Source organism: Branchiostoma lanceolatum, chromosome 6 (genome assembly GCF_035083965.1).
Source record: "Branchiostoma lanceolatum isolate klBraLanc5 chromosome 6, klBraLanc5.hap2, whole genome shotgun sequence".
NCBI classification, from domain to species: domain Eukaryota; kingdom Metazoa; phylum Chordata; class Leptocardii; order Amphioxiformes; family Branchiostomatidae; genus Branchiostoma; species Branchiostoma lanceolatum.
In genome coordinates, this window is record NC_089727.1 from 15502160 (window position 1) to 15524055 (window position 21896).

At 41.7% G+C, this 21896-nt stretch overlaps 3 protein-coding genes across 3 annotated transcripts in view; 2 read left to right on the plus strand and 1 right to left on the minus strand.

Annotated features, from left to right (window-relative positions):
• The first annotated feature begins 1380 nt into the window (after positions 1-1380).
• LOC136437261 (pyroglutamylated RF-amide peptide receptor-like) lies at positions 1381-3523 on the plus strand. The gene is made up of 2 exons (XM_066431743.1): positions 1381-1779; positions 2678-3523. Exons 1-2 carry the CDS (start codon positions 1381-1383, stop codon positions 3521-3523), a joined length of 1245 nt encoding a protein of 414 aa, XP_066287840.1.
• A 4100-nt stretch (positions 3524-7623) lies between these two features.
• LOC136436812 (caspase-7-like) lies at positions 7624-12249 on the minus strand. Its single transcript, XM_066431153.1, has 6 exons — positions 11737-12249; positions 10489-10659; positions 9080-9296; positions 8586-8732; positions 8115-8224; positions 7624-7911 (listed from the first exon to the last, which is right to left on the minus strand). The coding sequence occupies exons 1-6, from the start codon at positions 11872-11874 to the stop codon at positions 7786-7788; spliced, it is 909 nt and encodes a 302-aa protein (XP_066287250.1). The 5' UTR covers positions 11875-12249; the 3' UTR covers positions 7624-7785.
• A 4633-nt stretch (positions 12250-16882) lies between these two features.
• Positions 16883-21896, plus strand: part of LOC136436820 (emopamil-binding protein-like) — a 69670-nt gene continuing 64656 nt past the window's right edge. The window contains exons 1-3 of the mRNA XM_066431172.1: positions 16883-17130; positions 19162-19231; positions 20051-20096. Of these exons, the coding sequence (XP_066287269.1) occupies positions 16986-17130; positions 19162-19231; positions 20051-20096 (261 nt within the window). The 5' untranslated portion in view covers positions 16883-16985. The remainder of the gene's footprint in view (positions 17131-19161; positions 19232-20050; positions 20097-21896) is intronic.

Sequence of the window (21896 nt, forward strand, 5' to 3'; positions counted from 1 at the left end):
AAAAAAGGGTAAATCTTCTAGTATGACGGTATGTTGCTCAAGATAAAGACTGTGGATAGCGTATCGCTGGGTACTGATTTTAAATGCCCCATCAAAACAGTTTTGCTTCTGTCTAAGCATCTAGGAGGTAAAAAAAGGACAAATCCCAAATGCAATTCAAGTTGGGAAAATTGTTTTTCCATTAATGTAGTGAGGTGACGATAAAACTTTTCATCCACTCCAACTTCCACCATTTAGGTTTGCTATTCCTCAACAATGTCGGCACTTCATCATGGGTCATCGAAAACTATCCCTGAAACACCAAAAGAACACATAAATCCGAAGAACGCTGGATATATGTGTGGTTTGTGGGTGATTCGGCATTCGCTGTGGCTAAGGATGAATTGAAAACGTTTTGATCTACGCGTATCCGTTCAAAAAAAAGCTTGCGACCATACCGTAAATATAGTACAAAAACGCAAAAGGAGCAAATACATGCCGTAAATTGCAAAAACAAACAGGCAAACGGATACTAATATCATACAATGCCTCTTTTCCTATCGTAAATTGTACCACAATTTCGTCATAAACTTAATCTTTGCACAAAATGTATTTGAGCCCTGGACGAAATTTTCTTCAGTCTTCCGAAAATGTAATAGAACAAAAATAAAGAATTTATTGTTTGGTGTACCATGTTCTGTAAGTTCCGTCAGTTCAGTCATCTATAAAACCTTTTGTGACCACTTAGATTTCATAATGAAGGCTCGTGCCGTCGACTGAGCTACTGCCCTAATTGTGTGTATATGTTTTGTCTGGGAAATAGACTGAAAACTTACATTTAGCTCTTTTCTGAGCTTGCGAAGAAGACAATGGATTTTTTACCCAACTTTTTTTCGCAAGCACACATCAACTGTGCCGCTTGCTTCGCTAGCGACGGTAGTCTGTCATTTCCTGTGGTTCGAGTGAAATGCGTCAGATTCTCTGATGAAACCTTTTATCCTGAGTCGAGTTCGAATGTGTTTCTACGATGGAGTTGGCAGATGCATCTTATTCCGTTAAATATGTCCTTGTTTCCCACTGCTTTCTCTGCTTAGGCACTAATGTAGGAAAGTCTATGGAAGTTGAACACACATCATTGCCAGTAGACTAGTCCGTATCCCCTGCTGTAGTGCTTACGCACATGTGTAGCCCAAGGCTGTAGGAACCATGTTGTGTGGAAATGACTTAATTCTTACAAATTTGTCCGATCTTTATTGTGAATTGGAAATGCTTCAGCCTACTTTTCTTGCTAAGATACCTTAGGTTTGGTGGATTTTATTGGATATCAAACCTAACGTGGATCCTAAAAAGTCTCTATTTCATTTCCACAGATCCTGACAGATCACAACAAAACAATCCAACATGTCGCCTCAAGCTGCCTTAAACATGAGTCTGTTGGAAGTTTTCACAAACGTTACGAACGCCACAGAAACGTTTTTCGGGGACCTCCTATACAAGTTTGTGACATCACATCTCAACATCACCTACGGCCTTGCACAGAAAATCACCAATGCCACCAATGTCACCAGCTTCACGAAAGCAACAGAGAACGGTACACTTTGCGATATCGTCATAACCAACGTCACGGCTGGAAACGTGACCACAACCGTGGCCAGCTACGACCCGGCCGCATGTGGCATCTACGGCAGCTACCCGGCCATACAACCACTGCTCATCATCATACTCCTTTGCTACACCACCTGGTCAATATTCGGCAATGGTTGTTTGGGAGTAGTCATCGCCACCAACAAAGACATGCGGGTAAGTGATTTTCAAGTCTTTGCTTTTACGTTTCAGGCGTGTGATTCCCTGTGTTGGCGTAGCCCAAACAAACTGAAACCTTCGATTCTTCTCTGGTTCATTATCATTGGCAGTTTACGTAATGTTAGATCTTCAACGTCAAGGATATCTTTGTAGGTTTCCGGCATTATATATTAAAGACGCATCACACTGATTTAATATTATGAATGACATCCTCTGGGCACCCCAAAACTGATTCGAGCTTGCGAAGACAAAAAGGCTGGGTCAAAAAAAAGTTTCCTCCATTTTGAAATATACGTGGACAGTAAAGTTGAACAAATTACTGAACACATGCAGGGCATGGTATACCAAATAATGAATTCATTGTTTTTGTTCTTTCACAAAAATTCTTCCTTGACCTTTTGAATTGAATTCGGCATTCTACGATATTAGTATACTTTTTTTCGATATTTTTCGCAATATACGGCATACAACTATTATATTTGCATTCTGCATCTTTTCTGTACGATTTTCTGTCATATTTTGTACTTGGGAATTGTAAATTGTATTAATTATGTTCGTGCTGTTGATATTGCTATTTCTATATTTCTTGTTGATATGCTGTTAGCCAGGCAAATGTGTGCTGATCCCATTTTGCACCACCCCCACCCCCACCCCCGTTTTTCAAACACACACACACACACACACACACACACACACACACACACACACACACACAAACACACACACACACGTACTTTATGCCACATGTAAATTTCAATACACCAATTTGCAAATGTCTTTCACAAATCAAAAGGAGGTCCCCCTAAGCCACCTCAGTATCTAAATTGTAATACAATACGAATCCAAACAGAGAGATTTCGACGATTAATCCACATCTGTAATCGACCTCTTGTAGGAGCCGGGAAATATGTTCCTTTGTGCCCTGGCCCTCACAGACGTCGCCCTGTCGCTGTCGTACACGCCGATCGCCATTCACAGCCTTGTGCAGGGTGAACACCCCGGCGGGCTGTCCTGCAGGATCCAAGCCTTCTTCATGTCGTTCCTGACAGTTTTGTCCATCTACCTGCAAGTCTGTCTGTGGATCTGTCGATATGTCCACATTGCGCACCCGTACAAGTTCGAGTCCATGCTCACAAGAGGCCGCCTCGCCGGTGCCATGGCAGGCTGCTTCCTCATTGCCTTGGCACCTCCTGTGGTAGGGCTCGCTCGTGTTGGGACAGTGTACACCTGGTCAATGAGCGTGGCTTCAGTCGACATCGCAGAGCCCATCAGCCTCATGATGCCGTGCACCCCCGGCGGCCCAGAGAGTGCCGCCGTCGCGGTGCTGTGCTTGCTCGGCGTGGCCATCAGCTGCGGCTTCGCCTGCCTCATCGGGAAGGTGGCCTGGGACAGCGAGACGAAGCACGACCAGCAGCTGGCCTGGCAGGCTCAAGCAGACAAGCTGAAGAAGAAGCTGCGAGCAGCCAAGACGCTGGGGATCGTGGTGGCGGTGCAATGGCTGACGTGGGTTCCGCTCATGGTGGGCGCAATCCTGACGAAGGTCAACGTCTTCACAACTGATACAGCATCCGTCAGTGCGGACATATGTTTTCTCATCATGCAGATCTCGACGTTTTCCGATTCCATCGTTTACGCCTTCCGCAACGAAATCTACCGCAAAGGTGTGGCCACGGTTCGCCGCAAGATCCGAAACGCTGTTCACGACATTCGACTAGAGGTTGAGGAGTACGAAATGAATTGAATTTCTTCATAGAAACCAGCCGCACGAACATAGAAATACAAACTAGAGTTCCACGACCTCATATCTTCGCCATATGATGTGAGTGTTTCTCATAATCATTTGCATAAATTATATCAGTTGATCATCATCTCCACCGAAATAGGAGAAGTTGTCTTAAGTATGACAAAGTAGGCATTTTCTGCTCAATTATGCAAATTAGACCCTCATTTTTTCATATTCAACCATGGTCACCTTCACATAACTTCCAAATTCCAGTTATTTGGCAATATGATTACAATATTTTCATTTGCATAATTATGCTTTTATCTATCAATGTCTCTCTATTTCTCACTTACATATGTCTAATATATGTCTATGTGCTGATTTCACTTCCTCATGATCCGTAAACGGGGAAAGCCAAATTGTATTATAGGGATTTTGGGCTGGCCCCGGGAAAGGCTGCTTGTTCTTGTTTAAGCAATAGGCGACACCTCTCGGTTTTGGTCAAGCACCTAGGGAGGCGCGCTGTGCTGTTATTGCTGCGATTGCAGGTGTAGATGGGTCGAATTCTCGAAGTAGGTAGGGTCTGCAGTTTGTGTTGTGTCTTAGGGTTTTGAGGTTCAGTCGGTAAACTGTCCGTGTAAATTAAAACACGACTACTTGTAGCAATTCTTGGAAACGAATCCACCCGGTGGATGCTATGTTATATGTTGATTTGCCTACGGGACGAACTCTATGCTAGGGAGATCATGAGTTGATATTTGCCGACCGCACTGAAGCTGTGCTGTGTCGACTACTGCGTTGAACATGCTGCGGTAACGTAGAATGTCCTCGTACTTGACTGCTATGTAAGTTACGAAGCCTGCTTTTGCTTGTTTATGTTTGTTGTTTTATGTTCGCGCTTTCAAGGACATTATATATGTCCTTGGTGCTTTGAAGTATCCTCTGACGCATCTGTCTCTATCATCACAGCAGTAGTCCGTCTGTGAGCCATTGTAGTCCGGAAGAAGTCAACTACTTGTCACACCCGTGCCCGTTTATGGCCTTGCAATATTTAGCTTTCCATCTCTGTTTACATTATTGTATCTGACGTCTATGTTTTTAACTATCATACTTAGATCATACCTTGTGCCGATTACGAGTAAATTTTAAGGGAACAGTCCTCATGAAATGGTGAAATAGGGTTGTAGGGGTAGGCCTATGGGTGGCTGTGTCGCGATAGGCGCGGGCTGGCCTGCAGACGTTGACCGGCAGGGCCAGGAGGTATTGTCTAGGTTTTTGTAAGTTTGGTAACACTGTAGTGAGAGATGTAAATCTGGCGGCTCTTTTTTGAACGGCGTCAATGTTGGTGATACGTTCTTTGTGGATGGGGTTCAGTGCTACACTTGTATACTCCAGGTGGGACCTGGTTAAACGTATGTTATCGTTTTGTTTCACTGTTTAAGGGCAGTTGTATAAACTGCGTTTGACAAACCCAAGTGGTATTGGATTGCATGGCATGAACGTGGTCCTAGTTTCTTGTTTTCTGGGGCCCTTTTCTTCGAGCTCGTGCACTAGACTTGATGTCTCCAGAGTAAGCAATTCATAAATTCCACTTTCTGTACTTGCTTTAAAAGCTAAATTGTATCTTCGAGCTCTCGTGCATTAGACCTGATGTCCCCAGAGTAAGCAATTCATAAAATCCACTTGCTGTACTTGCTTTAAAAGCCAAATTGTATGATAGGGATTTTGTGCCGACACTGCGAAAGGCTCCTAGTTCTTGTTTAGATACCAGGCAACACCTCTCAGTAGGGGTCAAGCACATTAGGAGGTCCACTGCGCTGTTATGACGGCGATTTCAGGTGTATTTGGACCGTATTCTTGAAGTGGGTATGGTCTAATCTCCAAGCAGATCTACACGGGGCGCGAAAATCGTATATGCTAGCCAGAGAAGCTCCAGTCAGCCAGCTTCTCTGGCTAGCATATACGATTTTCGCGCCCCGTGTAGACCTGCTTGGAGATGAGGGGTAGGGGCCGCGGCTTTGTCGCGATAGGCGCGGGCTGGGCTGCAGGTATGTGTTGACCGGCAGGGCCAAGAGGTCTTGTCTAGATTTCTGCAGAATGGTGACTCTAGTATTATATGTTCTTCTGTTTCTATATGTGTTCTATCCCAGACCAGAGTCAAGTTTGGTAACACTGTAGTGAGTGTTGTGTTTATGACAAATCTAGAGGCTCTTTTTTGGATGGCGTCAATTTTGGTTGTATGTTCTCTGTGGAAGCCGTCACAATTACTTAAGGTGGGGTCTGTCTAAACTCATGTAATTGTTTTGTTTTAACTATTTGAGGGCTTGTACAATTTGCGTCTGACTAACCCAAGTGACCTGTTGACGTGGATTATATACTTCTTGGGACCAAGAGAGTTGGCAGTGTTTAGGGTGACACCTTGTACTGATGATTGCTAGTCTCTGTTAATGGTTGACTCCCAATTTAAAGTCAAAGGGTTTAAAGCCGCGCTTGTGTGAACGTAAGTTTAATGATAGTTCCGTTATCTACCAGTAGGTGTTGTCATATTAAACATCGTACAATGTAACTTGTCTTAATATATTTGAGTCATTCAAAACCATTGTTCATCGCTATTTCATATTGAAATCAACTCAGTCGCTCACAAAACGTTGAACAACAAATTGACATTTATCAGTCTCAATGAGATATGTGTCTTCACCCTTGTGCCGTATTTCAACTCATTCGATGAAAAAATGAGCCTTTTATAAAACCACTTGCATTACTTTTTGACTCGCCCTCGCCCCTATAACTTAGTTTAGCTTTTACTTAGACAAAGCTTGTGTTTATACGAATCTTGTATTTTTGTATTGAGAATAACATGAAATCTAGGCTTCTCGTTTTCTGGGGCTCTTCTCTTCTAGGTCTTTAAAGGATGTCATTCATGAAATGTACTACCCGTGGCCTAAAATGTATAAGATCTACCTTATGTGACAGAGATGCAGACTTCCTTTTCATTCTGCATCAAATTGGTATGCTGTATTGGCCAAAAATACTTTGTCCGTTTGCATCATGTGATGTAATAAAGCTGAAATAAATAAATGAATAAATAAATACGGCCCAGACTAAAAACAAAAAAGTATCCATAGTTTTAAATATTTCGCAGAATGTTTAACTTGACTAAGTGTAATACTGATTATCCTAATGTGGTTGTCACAGTAAAACAACTGAGCATTATCTCCTATCCCAGTCAAAGGAATATACTGTTATCATCTCTTTCTAACATTGTGGATCTTCAGCATCTCAATGACAGTACAATATACTCTCTCATACTACGGGGATCCACTTCATTTCCATACTTACAAAACTGTAATATTTTCGATATTGTTCATTCTTTTATTGATTGTATACTAACTCGTATTTCATATTGATTGTTTTTCATCTTGTATCTTTAATGTATGTTGAATTGTGTTCCTACTCAATAGCCTAATTGTTTAATATTTGTGTTTTTGAGGAGAGAGCTTATTATAAGCATTTCGATTTTGTTCCATCCTCAATAGATAAATGTGAATTTCAAAAAAAATATAATAATAGCGGTCAACAAGAACAGAAGAAGGGTGTTTATTGATTGTGAAAGAAGGATTTCTAAGATGATTTTCTGATGTAGATGTTCATATCCGTAATGACCAGCGGTGTTGACGTGTCATTTGATGTCTTAAGTAAACGTGATGTAAAAAATCTCACAGGTGTCATGTGTTGTTTTTCTCACCACAGCTGAGTGGTAGCTTTTCAACCAAGGAGATAAACATAGACCTTTAACCTCCATGTTTCTACTAATGCCTACTAGCATTGTACGGCAGACTTAAGTTGCAATTAAGGTGCTTCTGTGGCAGTGTTTTTCATCCGTAAGGCTTCAAACCACTTTGCCCCCGTTACGCGATTGGTGGCTTTCAAGCAATGCCTGTTAGCCGTTTGTATAAGTGTTTTTGGTTTCAATCAATGTCTCCGTTTCTGTGGAGGCGTTCGAACTAAGCCGTTCAAACATTTACGTAAGTAATGTTTCTGGACATTTTGCGGCTGTACTTTTTCAAATAATGTCTTCAAACACACTGATTGTTTCACGTGAAGAAAACTACTAAAGGCAGACTGCAACCAGTTGTTGAACCACTTCTGATTGTAAGAAACGAGTCAAAAACTGAAAACGTACCCCACGGGTGTCGACGAATCATCTATAAATGTCAGTGATTATCATGATTGTAACTCGTAATGGACATTTCGCAGAACAACTTCCTATCCTAGAGCGTCTACCTGGCATACTCAGGGAAGAAGTAAAGTTTCTTTGTCAGCATGTTTACTGGTGCGGGCACCTGTTTCCTCTTCGTCAGCTTTCCACCTTGTGATTCAAAGGACAGCGCCACCTTTTGATTCACCTGCGAACGACAGAAAAGGCGATTGATGAATCAAAGTTAACAATGTCCCTCCATTCCTGGTTCTTTTGACCTTTATGTCTATATGCCGAGACAATGGAAACAATGCGAATAAAATTAATTGATAACATGTTCATCAGTGCCACATTAAGTATGTTTCAAATTCATATTTGCAATAAAATATCAGAATATTACTTCTAACTTACTCTTGTCATAAGTGAGAAGAGGTCCTCCCTGGCGGCGTGCTCTGAGAAAACGTCGATCAGTGATTGGACAAACCAGCTGCCACGTTGAGAATTTCGCCATGACGTGTAACCTGGGGGGGGGGGGGGGGTGTTGTCATGGTCAGTGTCATGTAAATGTCATGGCATTCGTCTTTAACTTAAAAACTTCATTGAGTAGGTAGTGTAATCTGTGGTTGTTCCACTGTTAAAGGCATATTCTACTCACCAATCTTTGCAAATGACATGGTAACCGGTTGTAACACGAATGATCCGATGTTGTGGAGACATTCTTTACAAGAGAATACAAAACAGTGCGTGGACAGCCTTTCAGTGAAAAGGTGACCCGAGTCGCGACCACACCATGTTTCCCTACACGTTTTTCAGCACCAGGGACAGGATACGCTGATAGAGTCAAACAGTAATCTCTCGAGTAATAAGTTGTCGTCACTTAACCTGGGACGGTGGAGAAGCCGAGATAGATGTCACAGATGTTGGGCATGTTGCTCGGTACAAAGTAGTTCCTCTGCCTGTTTGCTTCCGTGTCTTGGTAACTGAACGGCAGCAAGAGTGGAGATTCGTCCGCACCTCTGTCTGTCATGTCTGAAGGAAATGGTGAATCATTTTAGTTTTACAAGTCATAAATCGCATGATATTTCAACACTGAAAATGAGGTGAAAATGAGTAGCTAGCTCCTGTTAGGAGGTCCTCTCGGATTAGACGTAAATCGGAGGTCCCATGTTTGAGGAGAGCCAAACCTCGAGCACGTTTTAAGTACTAGTAACGTTACTCACCACAAATTTGTACAAGACTAAGTGTCCTCTCCCCGGTGTGAGTGAATGAAACCTATCTTGGCTTGTAAATAACGTACGCAACTGGCGTGTTACGTATCGCTTGTAAGATGCAAACAAATAAATGAATAAACAAACAAACGGTAAAATTATAATCACCTCCTCTGCATGCTTCCATGAAGAAGAGTTTGGGTTTGTTGAGGAGGGCCTTGCTGTGCTGCCCGTCGAAGCGCTGGAGGATGGCGCTGTAGCTGACGGGTTTGCCGTCCGTTCCGAAGATGGCCTCGGCGTTTCCGTGGCTCAGGAGGACCACCGCACAGCAGTCGTAGTCCGAGTGGTCCAGGAGAGAAAACTTCCTCACTTCGGACAGAATTTCCTGAGAATGACGTTTGGTTCAGTTCACACTACATAGATTGCTTACATTACAGGAGTCACACATTTACGTCATGAACATTCGTACGCGTTCGAATATGCTAGATGAGTTCGAATGTGTGCACGTCAGCGCAAAACGTGTTCTTCAAACACGTTCGAATGTTCAAACATTCTATCAAATTTGAAGGCGTTCGAATGTTAACGGAAATGACGTGATCCCCCTGTGGCGCTGACGTAAGCAGTGGTTGTAATAAAATATATTATCACATAGGTAGATGGCGTCGTCCAATCAGAAGCCTCCATTGCCCACAATAAGTGGTCTGTTATCACGCCATAACACACCACTTATGACGTCATGTCAGAACACAACCGTTCCATTTTGTAGAGGGGGTATCTTTTTGATGAATCTTTTTCTTAACCTTGTTTAAAAAATCTTTATAACCGTTGCATTTTGTAGAGGGGGTATCTATTTGATGAATCTTTTTCTTAACCTTGTTTAAAAAATCTTTATTGTCTTAGAATTCCTAAAAATTTCCTTAGAATACATGAAAAAGGGAAAACAAATTTAAAATTCCCAAAAATGTTCCGCGTGTTCCATTTGCTGTTGGCCAAAGAAACCACGTTCTATCTAAGGTTCCGTGCGTTCCATTTCCTGCTGGCCAAAGAACCTGTGTTCTATTCAGGTTACCTGAGGTCATGTTGCAGGGAGATTCTTCAATGATAACATTTTCTGACTGACCTGAAACCGACCCTCCTATCCTGTGTGGTTGCAATAAATAAATCAGGCTACAGTTGTACATATTCTTCATCATCTTCTGTTAAAAAAGGACAAATGTGAATTCTCAAATGCATTCTTGATAGTATAAGGGATTTATGCGTCAAACAGAAATTGTCTACTCTTATATGCGTCAGTTTGAATAAGCTATATGATAATAACGTTAATGACCCGCCTCTTCCTCGGTGTATATGGTGTCATAACGCCTGGCCAGGTGCTATAAGCACCTCATAAAACCACCTCGTTCGCTTCGCTCACTCGGTGGTTTTATTCGGTGGTTATAGCACCTGGCCAGGCGTTATGACACCATATACACCTTGGGGCGGGTCATTAACCCTTAATTAAATTTCAACAATATCTTTTCCTGCCATTGAGAAGGTATCCTATAAAGCGTAGACCCACACAGAAACGTCCCGCTCACCTCAGCCGTGAGGTCCCTGTGCACCACGGTCTTGAACCTGAGCGCCTTGAGAAGATGCTCCATGTTGCGGGAGTCACAGTCGGAGCCGTGACGAACCTTCATGGTGTCGAAGTGCTTGTTGTTGAGGATGAAGGCCAGACCGCGAGGCTCCGACTTCATCCGGTACCAAAGCTTCATGGGGAACAAAATAACCGACATTGCCATGCTTATTGCAGATGAAAAATACTTTTTTTCTGAGGATTTAGTGGGGAGGGGCCAACGGTAAAGATAGACTTCATGTTCTTTTTATTTCAACTGTGTTTTATTTCATTTAGAAAGAAGAGAAAACTTCCTTAGCTCGGACAGAGTTTCCTGAGCATAATGTGGAGTATATAACTTTTAATCACACGACACACAATCAAAACCAGAATGTAACATTTGCACCATGTAGAGTCGCCTTCCGCCTCATTTTGCGTTGCGCTGAATAACCCTGCAACATTAATGACTTCGCTGTCGAAAAATAGAACCACAGTAATCGAGTCAATTTCCCATCCAACTCCTGGTCCCATTTCGCCCGCAATGACGCAGTGGGTGTCAGCAGATTGTTTTGTTGTGGTGTGGTGTGGTGTGGTGTGGTGAAATCGAAATTTGTAATCGCTTTAGCCAAGCCCGGTTAGCTGATAAAGATGTGATTATCTTTACATCAGCGTCAGATCTTCTGATTAGCTTGATTTATTAAGTGGTAACTGATTTTCCCTACAACTAAACGGTTCAACGATCTATTGAGAAGAGCTACTACTGCTACACTGCGGTTTTGACATAGCGCTAACTATAACACTCCTATTATTGACATCGATTCTACCTCCTTAGTCAATGTTTATGTTTTTATGAATTACTCCGTCAGCTAAAAACTGTAAGTTAAAAGTCCAGTTCCCATATTTGAAAAACATAAATCAAAATCGGTGGTCTTTTGTTTCGCTGTATGTAACGTCAAAGCATTTGCTCTTCTTTCAGCACCATTGAAAATATTGTAGCCTAAATGGTTTTTAATTATTATCAATACAGAGCTTCTGTTGTCGCTTAGTTCCCAAAGAGTACACACCGATCATACAAACCTTCCTTTCCCCTACTAAATTCTTCTTTACAGCTGTAAAATACCATCTGGTGCATTTCTCACCACTCCGCACACACACAATGAAAACTTAACAATGAAATATTCATAATATTATGAAAGCAATGGAAAGCAATGAAAGGAAAAGAAAGTGTTACCTGTTCCCTGCGAGCTGCGATGCTTGGAAACAGACATGACCACAGAGTGGGTTTCTTGATGACGACTTTCCGGAGAGTTCGTCGGTAGAGAGTGGACGGCGCCTGGCCCTCAGATTCCGTCTGGACGTCTGTTAACATCCAGAGAGTTTTAACGTTTGGTTAATTCAATCACAATCCTCTGTTATAAAATGAGTTTAATTCCAGAAGCAGAATGATGTTTGCATGACTCTTTACTTGACGGCAAAGCTTTTACTTTGCTCACAATCGAAGACCATCATTCCGCACCAAGTGCATGATGATTTTGTGCTGGATGTCACCGTCTGTTTTTCGTCACATCATTCTAAGATTAGTGGCTTGTTCAGAGGAGACACGACGGCCTGGAGCCGAATTGTGTTTGTCATAGCTACAGCACTCCTCACTAAACCGTAACTAAGGCAAACCGGCAAGAAACACGTTGTAGAACGTGTTTTCACTGGTGTGTTTTTTTCACATCGCACGAATTGCCGCTGCGCGGCCTCTATGAAATCACAAATAGAAGAATCGGATACTCTGAGTGTCGTCAGAATAGACTTAACTGACGCTTAAAGCAGCTTATTTTTTTAGAGTGTTCGATCATTTTTACAAGGATAACACAATATTGATTTATACACGGCTAAATACGAAGAAGGAATAGACGCTGCATGTGTCAGTCAAAGTGGCGTTCTCAAATATAAGAGGAAAGTGTACAAGCTAATAAAAACCCTCAAAGACACAGTACACCAAAGCAACACCGACGTCTATATCGTGTTAACGATGTTACCTGGAAAACTGTATGAATTGCAGACGACACTTTGGCAATAGTGCTACTTCAGTTTTGATTACTTGCTGGCTAGAGAATGACTCAGATTTGAAACAACAGTAGCATTAAGTTGCCAACCTTACCTTTATTTCCCAGAGAAGGTGGCAGAGTAGGCAGACGGCGTGTCAGTCTCTGTCGAGCGTCCATTTCATTGGCAGGTGAGAAATAAAAAGGCGGATTTGTCAGAGAGAGTCTGTCTTCCGAGCCCTTCACGTCTTCTGTGTGTTCTGAGCCGATTAGCAATCAATTAGGGTCGCAATAATAGTTCCGCGCATGTTGGTTTATTGGCTAGGGCACACTGCACTAGAAGTGATGGACGGTTATACATGACGTAGTGACGGGAAGATATAACGTTAGTTCACGTAAAACCGGGATTTTTTCGATACGAGTTGATTGAAACCAATCTGGCAGAACAATAAACCGTCCTTTTTTTCTGTTATTCTGTCAATATCGTGGATTACCTTTGCACTAATGCTAGATATGCTATATTTTCTCTCTAGTCGTGCTGACACCATAATATTGTAATTTGAAACTACGTAACGTTATATCGTCCGCCACACGCAGAAAGACGGTGCTCTCGGACAGGTGCTAACATTTTTTTCGGGAGAGAAGATTCGTCATTAATATCTTGCCGCTAATTAGCTTTTATATAGCAGCTATTGTTCCCACCTTGGCCCGAAGAGAGTTCTAAGGTCATATATAAGCGTGTCCAAGCAAAAAAAAAACACGACAAAACGGCCGTACCGCACACATCAGGCCTTAAGTAACAAACCGTTTGTTGAGTCGGTAGAACGTCACTAGAATGTCGATCCCTACCGTCATGGCAATTTGTACATTATTCATCGGGACGTTAGTTGGATGCCGTAGAAATATGTGTTTCTGCTTGTGCTAGGAACACACTTTGGGGAAAATATCGCCCTCAGTCCACTACCATCATTTTTTTAGACAAAAAAGTGTTCCTCACAAACCTTTGTCGTCTGCTGAATAACAGGATTCTGGGTAATGAATATGTTGGCGGGAAAATAGGCCGCAGTGCCAACAAAAGTGGCGTTTTTGTATTCTCCAAGCAGATGTTTTGGTCGGGGGGGGGGGTAGTAGTGGCCGGGGTTGTAACGGGAGGCAATGTTAAAACCCCCGGCCACTACTACCCCCCGACCAAAACCTCTGCTTGGAGAATAGCGTTTTTGATGATTGATCAACCCAATTGCAGGTTAGCAAAAGAGATTCTGATAATTAAGCTGTCTTGTAAATAATTGTGTTTAGCAGGAAGCGGATGTGACTTATAAACCAGCGAACAACCATCGAACTTGACAAAAATAGATTTATTTCTGTGTGAGATTTGCTAACATGCCGTGGTATCATGGGTATGGCGTTTACTTTTGATGTGCTTGTTCTTTTAACTCTGTGTCGTCATTACACCGACAAAAAAGTCGTGAGATCTCTGGTACATGTAACGGAGGGGGCCCCAAATTCGCCACTTTTTTTCTAAATCACATTTTTCAAATGTAAATTTTGTGAACCTGGTGATACCATGGGGCTATATTATAAATGCAGTTGTTAGACTTTTTACATACGTGTTGTCATGGTGATTGATCGAATATTAAGGTGAAAGGTCAATCGGTTGTTACGCGCCGTAATTGCGTTGTCTTTTCCAGGGTGGTCCATAAATTCGCCACTTTTACAAGAAGTCAAGATTTGCCCAAAATGTTGACTAAACCTGCTTTCCAGGCACTGGATTTTATTGCCAACGTTAAGGGGTTCCCTTTCTGTGGCAAGCAGGCAAATACTTTGTAGAGCGTCGGAATGAAACACGCATTTTTGAATATGGTTAAGTCGGCTCTGCACAACATGAACTTCTAGAGTTCTATGCAGAACGGCATGACGGAAATAGTATGTCGGGACGATAGCAAACCTACATCAAACTTATCTAATCACCTGGAAGCCTGAACAGGAATTAATCCATAGAAGTGATACAGTTTTTTTCTTCATAATCCAGCCTATTCTTACGGTTTCCAAGTTACGTTGTGTGCCCAAACGTTGGCGAGGAACGGGCCCATCCCTGCGGCCACGTCGCACAGTGACGTATTCTATACGCCGTGATACGTCTATAAAGATGTTTATCCGGGGATATTTGCTACAAAAATGAGCCGAGACACTACGAACTTGTGCGACACGACGCACGATCATCCATTTACGAACAAATATCGCACCCTCAGTCGATACGCGGTACGCCAATGCATTCACGATAGCAGCGGCTACTGTAAGCTGCGGCCAAACAAACAGTCCGGGAAAACATCATCCTGCGGCAGATCCGTTCTCATGTTCAAATGCACGGTCGTGGCTATCTTAAACCTTGAGATCGAATATTTGAGGGCCTGCTACAGCTATTAAAATGCGAGTAACACACGTTTGCACTACAGGCAGCCCGTCAAAATGTCCTACATGCAAACCACCAGGCACGTGATGACTCAGGTCATCGGCCTGTACCAAGAGCAAACTGCACTGCTGTTGAGGGGAGTACGATGTTCGTTCACAGCTACCGTCTTGTTGGGATGTTCGTTTTAGAAAGAAAAACATAACATGTGCATTAAGTAAAGAATGAAAAAGCATTACTTTTATTACATTACAATTATTTTGTAATATAAGTGATGAAGGTCTGCATGCTTTTTTCACCCCCTAAAGCAGTTGGTTTCATCGACATTGCACTGAGTTTTGAATGTCTCGGGCATTCTAATGTTTTTAATATGGGGGACAAGTTATTTTTACCCTAGCCAATTAAAAGTCACATTTCGTAATAAATATTACTTGCCATTATCTTAAACTAATTCATGAGCGTTTGATATAAAAAAAAGAAAGAAATATACACTTACTAAAGTGGAATAAATGAATACAACTTCACATACAATCTGGTACGGCCCACCTAGTTTCGCGCCATTTCAGTCAGTGACCACTTCTCGTTTTCTGTCACTACTGTCACCTGTCGGAACTGACCGTACAAACGCAGCAGAACTACGTGAGTATAAGTAACGGTGTATCTATTGTTCAAGTGAGGCTAGTAAGGGACAGACCTGAAGCCAATATTCATTAACAACTTCGATTGGTGTAAAAACAGTGCGGCTTAACGTTGGATATTGATAACCGTTCAATGTCAATGATACAACTTACGTTAGCTAACGTAACAACAGAAAATTACATCGTTGAAATTGCTTGGGATTTGACGTTCTTGTATGGGGCATAAGAATTCATTTACATAGATTTTCTTAGCACAATTAACGCTGTTGTCTGAGTCTCAAATAACGAGGGGAAACCTTTTCATCATCTACCGATTTCCTGTGACCAATGTTCTTTCATCTTTCTCGCAGGTAACCGTCAACAGCCACAGTAAACAGTAGTATAGTAACACACCCCAACGAAGTGACTCTAGTAGCACAATGGTGAGTCTCGATAATCGAGTTGCGACTTAATAAACACAATGGAATGTGACAAAATTATCATAAAACAAGAAACTGTGTAAACTGTAGAGTCCATTCCAAGTCACCGCACGGCTGTTTGTTGCCATTGTTTAGAATTAATCTGAAACTTTTGTTAGTATTTGTAATCCATATTTCATAGTTTCCAAACAGTTCGAAATATGTTAACAGTTTCTAATTGTTCTCACATTGTCGTGGAATATTCAAAATATTCATGGCACTGAGAATAATATTTTTGATACTTTCTAAAGATTGATAACATCTCCCTGCCTTTATTTCGAATTTTCTATCTTTTTTTCGAAAGTAGAAAGTCACAATCTGCTAATTAGTTAATAGCATCCAAAAATAGACGATTGAAGGGAGTGCCGATACCCCCGTTACCCCCGCGGTGCTCTGACAGCGGATCGGGAGTTAAGTAAACAAACAGTTAATTTCTGTCTCTGTTAGCAGCACAACAATCCGAAAGAAACATTATCAGTGCCTATTCACTGTCTTATCTCTCTACTTCAATATCAGCCAAACCTGGAAATCTTGTAGAAACGACCCAAATGCGACAGAAGTAACAGAAAGTACCGACAGAAGTTGTAAGTGGTAACAGTAGCCTGCCGCGCTGCCCCCCCCCCCCACCGGCACCATGCGAAGATTACAGTGGGCTGGTTACGTGCCATCATGTTACTGTCGACTTCTACTTCTCAAGGCTGAGGCCCTGATATGGTGACGTTAAAAGTTCCTCCTTCTTAGTGGATCTTTTTTACATCATATTCACGACAATTTAGTACGTATGTAGTTGCATCCATAGGTTCCAAAACAGCGTCCAATTGACTGTCATGTTGACAAGAGTCGATAGATGTCGCTCTTGACAGGTGACCCCACAACTCCTTGCGCGGGACTTCAAATCCACGGCGAAACTTTCCCGACCTTTGCTCGGCACAAGAACAGCCATGGCGGAGGTAAAGACTCCCCTTCCAGGATGGGTGCAGGCTTGGCTGGTCAGCACGGCGGTGATACAGACGTGGGACGCGTCCTTCATCTGGTTGAGGCCGCACACGTTCCCGGGCGGTGCGCTGAACCTGTACTGGAAACCTTGTGAGTTTTGGGATGGGGGGATGGAAAATTTGAGATCATGAAAGATCATGAAAGTCTCTTCTCGTCTCTTGTAGAAGAATATAAGTCAAGGTGTCAAATCGTCAATTTATGAGTGTAGACAATAGTTCGAGGTGCCTCAAGCACGTGCACGTACAACAGCCTCATACCCAGTAAGCTTACTGGCTGTACTTCAGATCTACTAACGTTAGTAGATGAATGAATGAAATAGTTAGTAGTCAGCTGCTGACCACCCCAAACAGCCCCCCTCCCCACCTCCATGGGGCACTGGCCTGTGGGATAAGCTGATTCACAGTTTGAACTGCACATGTGCAGTGTGATTTATTGTGGGTATTATAATTACATCAAAGGTGTAGGTCTCAGAGAACAAAACAAAACATGCCTGGACATATGTAAAGCTTGTAGTGTAAACTATTAATTAACATGTTAAACTTAAAGGCACCCAGAGCACTTTATGTGGCTTCAGAATCAGACTGGAATGAAAGAATCTAATTTTTGGTCATCTCTACACATGTTAGTAGGTTTCAATAACACTTAACCATTACATATCAACATTCAAGGAGCAAAGATGTGGTGTCGTTGTGTGGTGAGCACTGATAGAAAATCAAAGCGCTGTTCGGACTTCTTGGAACGTGACTTCACGATCACGTCGCCCGAACTTGCCGAGAATGGACCTTTCCAGTCAAACACCAGAATCGCGCACAAGTACAAAAGAGATGGTACTCTGCACTAGCGGACTTAGTAGTAGTTGGCAATGTGTTACAAGCTCCGTCTCCTTGAGTGCCGGAGATGTTTTCTTTTTCATTTTCGTTTTTTTTCCTGAGCTTTCATGTAGCCAATGCAGTGAGAAATCTGTCACACAGATATACATACTAGATGCTTAACACGTGCCATTTCTGTCCTACTAGTGCTGTTTTTGACGGAAGTGTTCCAAATAGAACAAGATACAAGATACAAGATCAAGGGGTTCTATATGGTGTTCGACGGGAACTGTCCATTGCCGACGAAAAACGGTTTGCGTTCTGTTTCAGTCTAATTACATGTACACTAGGTGCGTTAAATTAAAGGGATCACCGTGTAGCTTATTTTCGTGCAGCTTTTCAGTGCTTTTAACATGTATCACGCAAATGTGGTAAACAGTGGCATTAAATGTCAATTTCATAAAGTACGAAAAACTTTAAAATAAAAAATAAATAAAAAATAGAATATTTCCAGTTTTCAAGCCACATAAAATGCTCTGGATGCCTTTAATAGCCTTCACCTTTGACCTTGAACTTGTAAAGTACAAACCATGAACCAGCTCATTCCTAGTGTCAGTGGTGTTAATTACTGTGATATTGACTAGCCTCTATCGCAGGCTTTCTAGGTCTGGTCTAAAGACAACCGAACCGCTTCGGAACTGGTCCGGATTATTTGAACGTTATTTGAACGAGTGTAAAGTGAGCCTTAATTTTCGGGGAGCACTGATTTGAGATTTTCAACATGGGCCAGGTCCTCTGATGTTGAGGGAGATTCTTTACCTGTGCCTAGACGACAACCTCCCCTGGCATTACAGAACTAGCCCATGTTGAATTATTGTGAATCAATAAATGCCGGCACTCCTAGAAGGTCTGTGAAGGAGGCTAGATAGTGAAAAGGGTCGACAGAGGCTGCTCTTGACATGTTCTGAGCAAGATTCTCCCCAGAAATGTAGACTAGAGTATTGCAAGCTGTGGGAGGGTGCATAACACCCTACTAGTATGCAAATTTACATGAGTTTTACGAAAATAAACCTAGCCTGGATGCCAGTGTGATAGATATTTTAGAGATTGGGGGTCTGGCATCCAGGCTAAATAATGCAGATGTTATTGTCAGGGAAGAAAAACCCTAAATCAGAAAAGCAGCATGGTGGTGCTGAACTACCAGTAAAGTAGTTTGCCTTCAATATAACATCCTTGGTCTAACCTAGTACAACAACTATTTGATATGTGCAGTATCATTGTTTGTTGTATGTATGAACTGTTTCCTCTACAGACAGCCTGTACATTGATGTTGACATGAGGTACAAGGACATGACGGACAGCTTTGTGATGGCCGTTTCTCTGTGAGTATTGCTGTCTTCTGTCTCCCAGGATCATTATTTTAAAAATACGGTAACTTCTGTTTCAGGGAAATCATCTTGAACTTGGAACTTGTCAGTTCTGACTTAAACTGTTGTTTTGAAAAGTTAAATTCTGTTCAACTTTAAGACAGAAAGAAAAGGTACATGTATGTGCATGAGATTTTGATGATGTGTCGAAGAAAATCATTCTGTCATTTTCTTGTTCTGTCTTGATTGTCTTCTTTGTCTCTCACTTTTGTCTAACCAATCAAATCTACCCTGTCCATCTCGATTTTCTGCAGATCATACACATGACAAATGTAGCTGACTTTCATCTTATGTGAAGAAACCTCAAGCTTGATGTTAGTACAGCCTATAGCTACTTACTAGTTCCCCTCTTTTTCTTCGTACACTAAGGCCACACCAATTTAATTTCTTGGTTAACAGAATTTTTTGGAAAAAGTTTATCATGAGGACATCATTAAAACAGAAGGCTGGGGTGAAAACTTGCACCTGACCCTGTTCACTCCCTGAAACTGTGTGCACCAAAGTACAAACTTTCTTCTGAGATTCTGTTTTCATGTTGATTTTCCAATCTAGCATTTTTTTAAAATTCCGTTAACCAAGAAATTAGATTGGTGTTGCCTAATGATAAGCTCTAACACAATGATGATTCTTAAGATTTCAGCTTTGGCTGTTGATACATGTCCTGTTACAATTGTGTGTGATTTGTTCTCTGACATCTTCACATCTTGACCCACTGCCATGTTGACTGACTCGAACTGAAGTTATTTGTTCTTTCCTTGTTCTGTTTCTATGTAGCCTGAACTATGTGGAGGTGGTGCTGTGCCTTGTACTTCTGTACATGGTAAGTACGAAAACAACCTTCCACTTTTCTATATTCTACTGTGTCCAGTTAATCTTGAACAACTTTGTCATGTAAATGAAAGTGGACCAATTGCAAGGTTTGTATCAAACATGTGTGCATGATGTTGGGATCAAAAAATATTTTGACACTTAAATACTTAAACATTTAGATACTTTAACATCTAATGCCTGATTGCAATGCTACTTTGTGCAATAAGGTATGAAAAAAGCAAATTTTAAGTCTCATGGTGGACTGCTGTAACCCTTTTCCTTCTAGGGCCTCGTTTTGGCACCAAATTTGTATTGGTTTCAAAGTTAGGCAGCAGGATAAGGTTAATTTAGTTAGGCAAACAACCTTTCTGACAGTATCAGGTGTTAGATAGTTAGGCAACATCTTAACAAAAGCTACATGTACATGTATTACCTCTACTAAGATTTCTATACTGGTCTGGTTGTGAACATGGTTTCAAGTGGTGGTCAGAAGATTTGTTTCCAGCATACACAAGATGTGTCAGGTAACGTTATGTAGTTTCAAGGTTTATCCATTTTGATGGATTAATTACAGTACCAGACTACAAATGCATGGTTGTGCCAGCAGCACTTTGATTTAGTTAGGCATTTTCAAGTGTTAGGCAAAAGTAACATTCAAAGATGGTAACAAACTATGAGTATCAGTTAGGGAAAGACTATACAGTGGGAAAGAATAGGGGGTTTCAATTTAACAATTTGAAATTCATCACAATGTCTGGTCAACCTGTACATGTATATACAGAAATTAAGACACATTTTGCAGAGATAGAGATATCTCACAATGCAGGCTATATACAGTAGCTTTTGTAGCCTCAGTCATGCTTGGCCCTTGTATTGTGACTAGGGTTTGCAATGCTGGAAAGGTCTTTGAAGTGTGTTTTAGGGTGCTTTTCCTATTTTGTAAATCATTTTGTGAATTTTCTAATTAGACATATGATAATGGTACATATAAATTGTTTTTATGGTACATATAAATTGTACAAAAGTAAAGAGATTCATAGACGACGGACCTCTCAGTAACTGTACCTCAGTCCAGAAGCAACTCCTTTTCCTCCTTCCCCACCATTCTGGATGTCCAGTTTGTGGTCATGTTCCCTCTGTTCTCCGATCATTGGTGAAGCTTCATAGCCTTCCACCTTTATTAGTATTCTAGAACTATTAGAGAAAAGTCTCAACTTCCTGCGGGAGAGCTTTCTTCCTCCGCGAGCAATCTCCCCTTCGTTCTGGAGGATTAGAGGACCAGGAATGGAAAGGAAAATGATGTATCTTCAGGGATCCTTCTAGCTCTCACAATCAAGAAGTTGTGATGGAAGTCTTTGCCATCTACAGGTACAGCCTAATGTTGTTGGAGATAGGCATAATGTGTCCACAGGGGGAAAACTAGGGGCTTTAAGCAATTAAGGAAATCCTTGGCCTGGCTATTTCCTGGAGACGACATCTCTTGTGAGGTGCAGGAAAGGTTGCTGCTTCTGTGGATACCATGGTATTGTTATTATAGGAAGACATACCCCCTTTTAAAAGAAAAGCTCATCGGATATGTGTTTTTTTCTCAAAGATATTGTTGGCTTTGGACTTTGGGCTGAATGGTTCAAAATAACTTGTTAACATTCAAAAAATTGAAAAAAAAAAGATGTTTGTTGTTTGTAGCAGGTCTGGGATTGTGTCTTAAGACATAATGGTTCATGCCCCTTGATGGAAAGTACCGAAGCATTTACACAGAAGGCAGAGACTGATAGTTGGGATTTAGAACTCACTTGAAAGCCTCATGTCT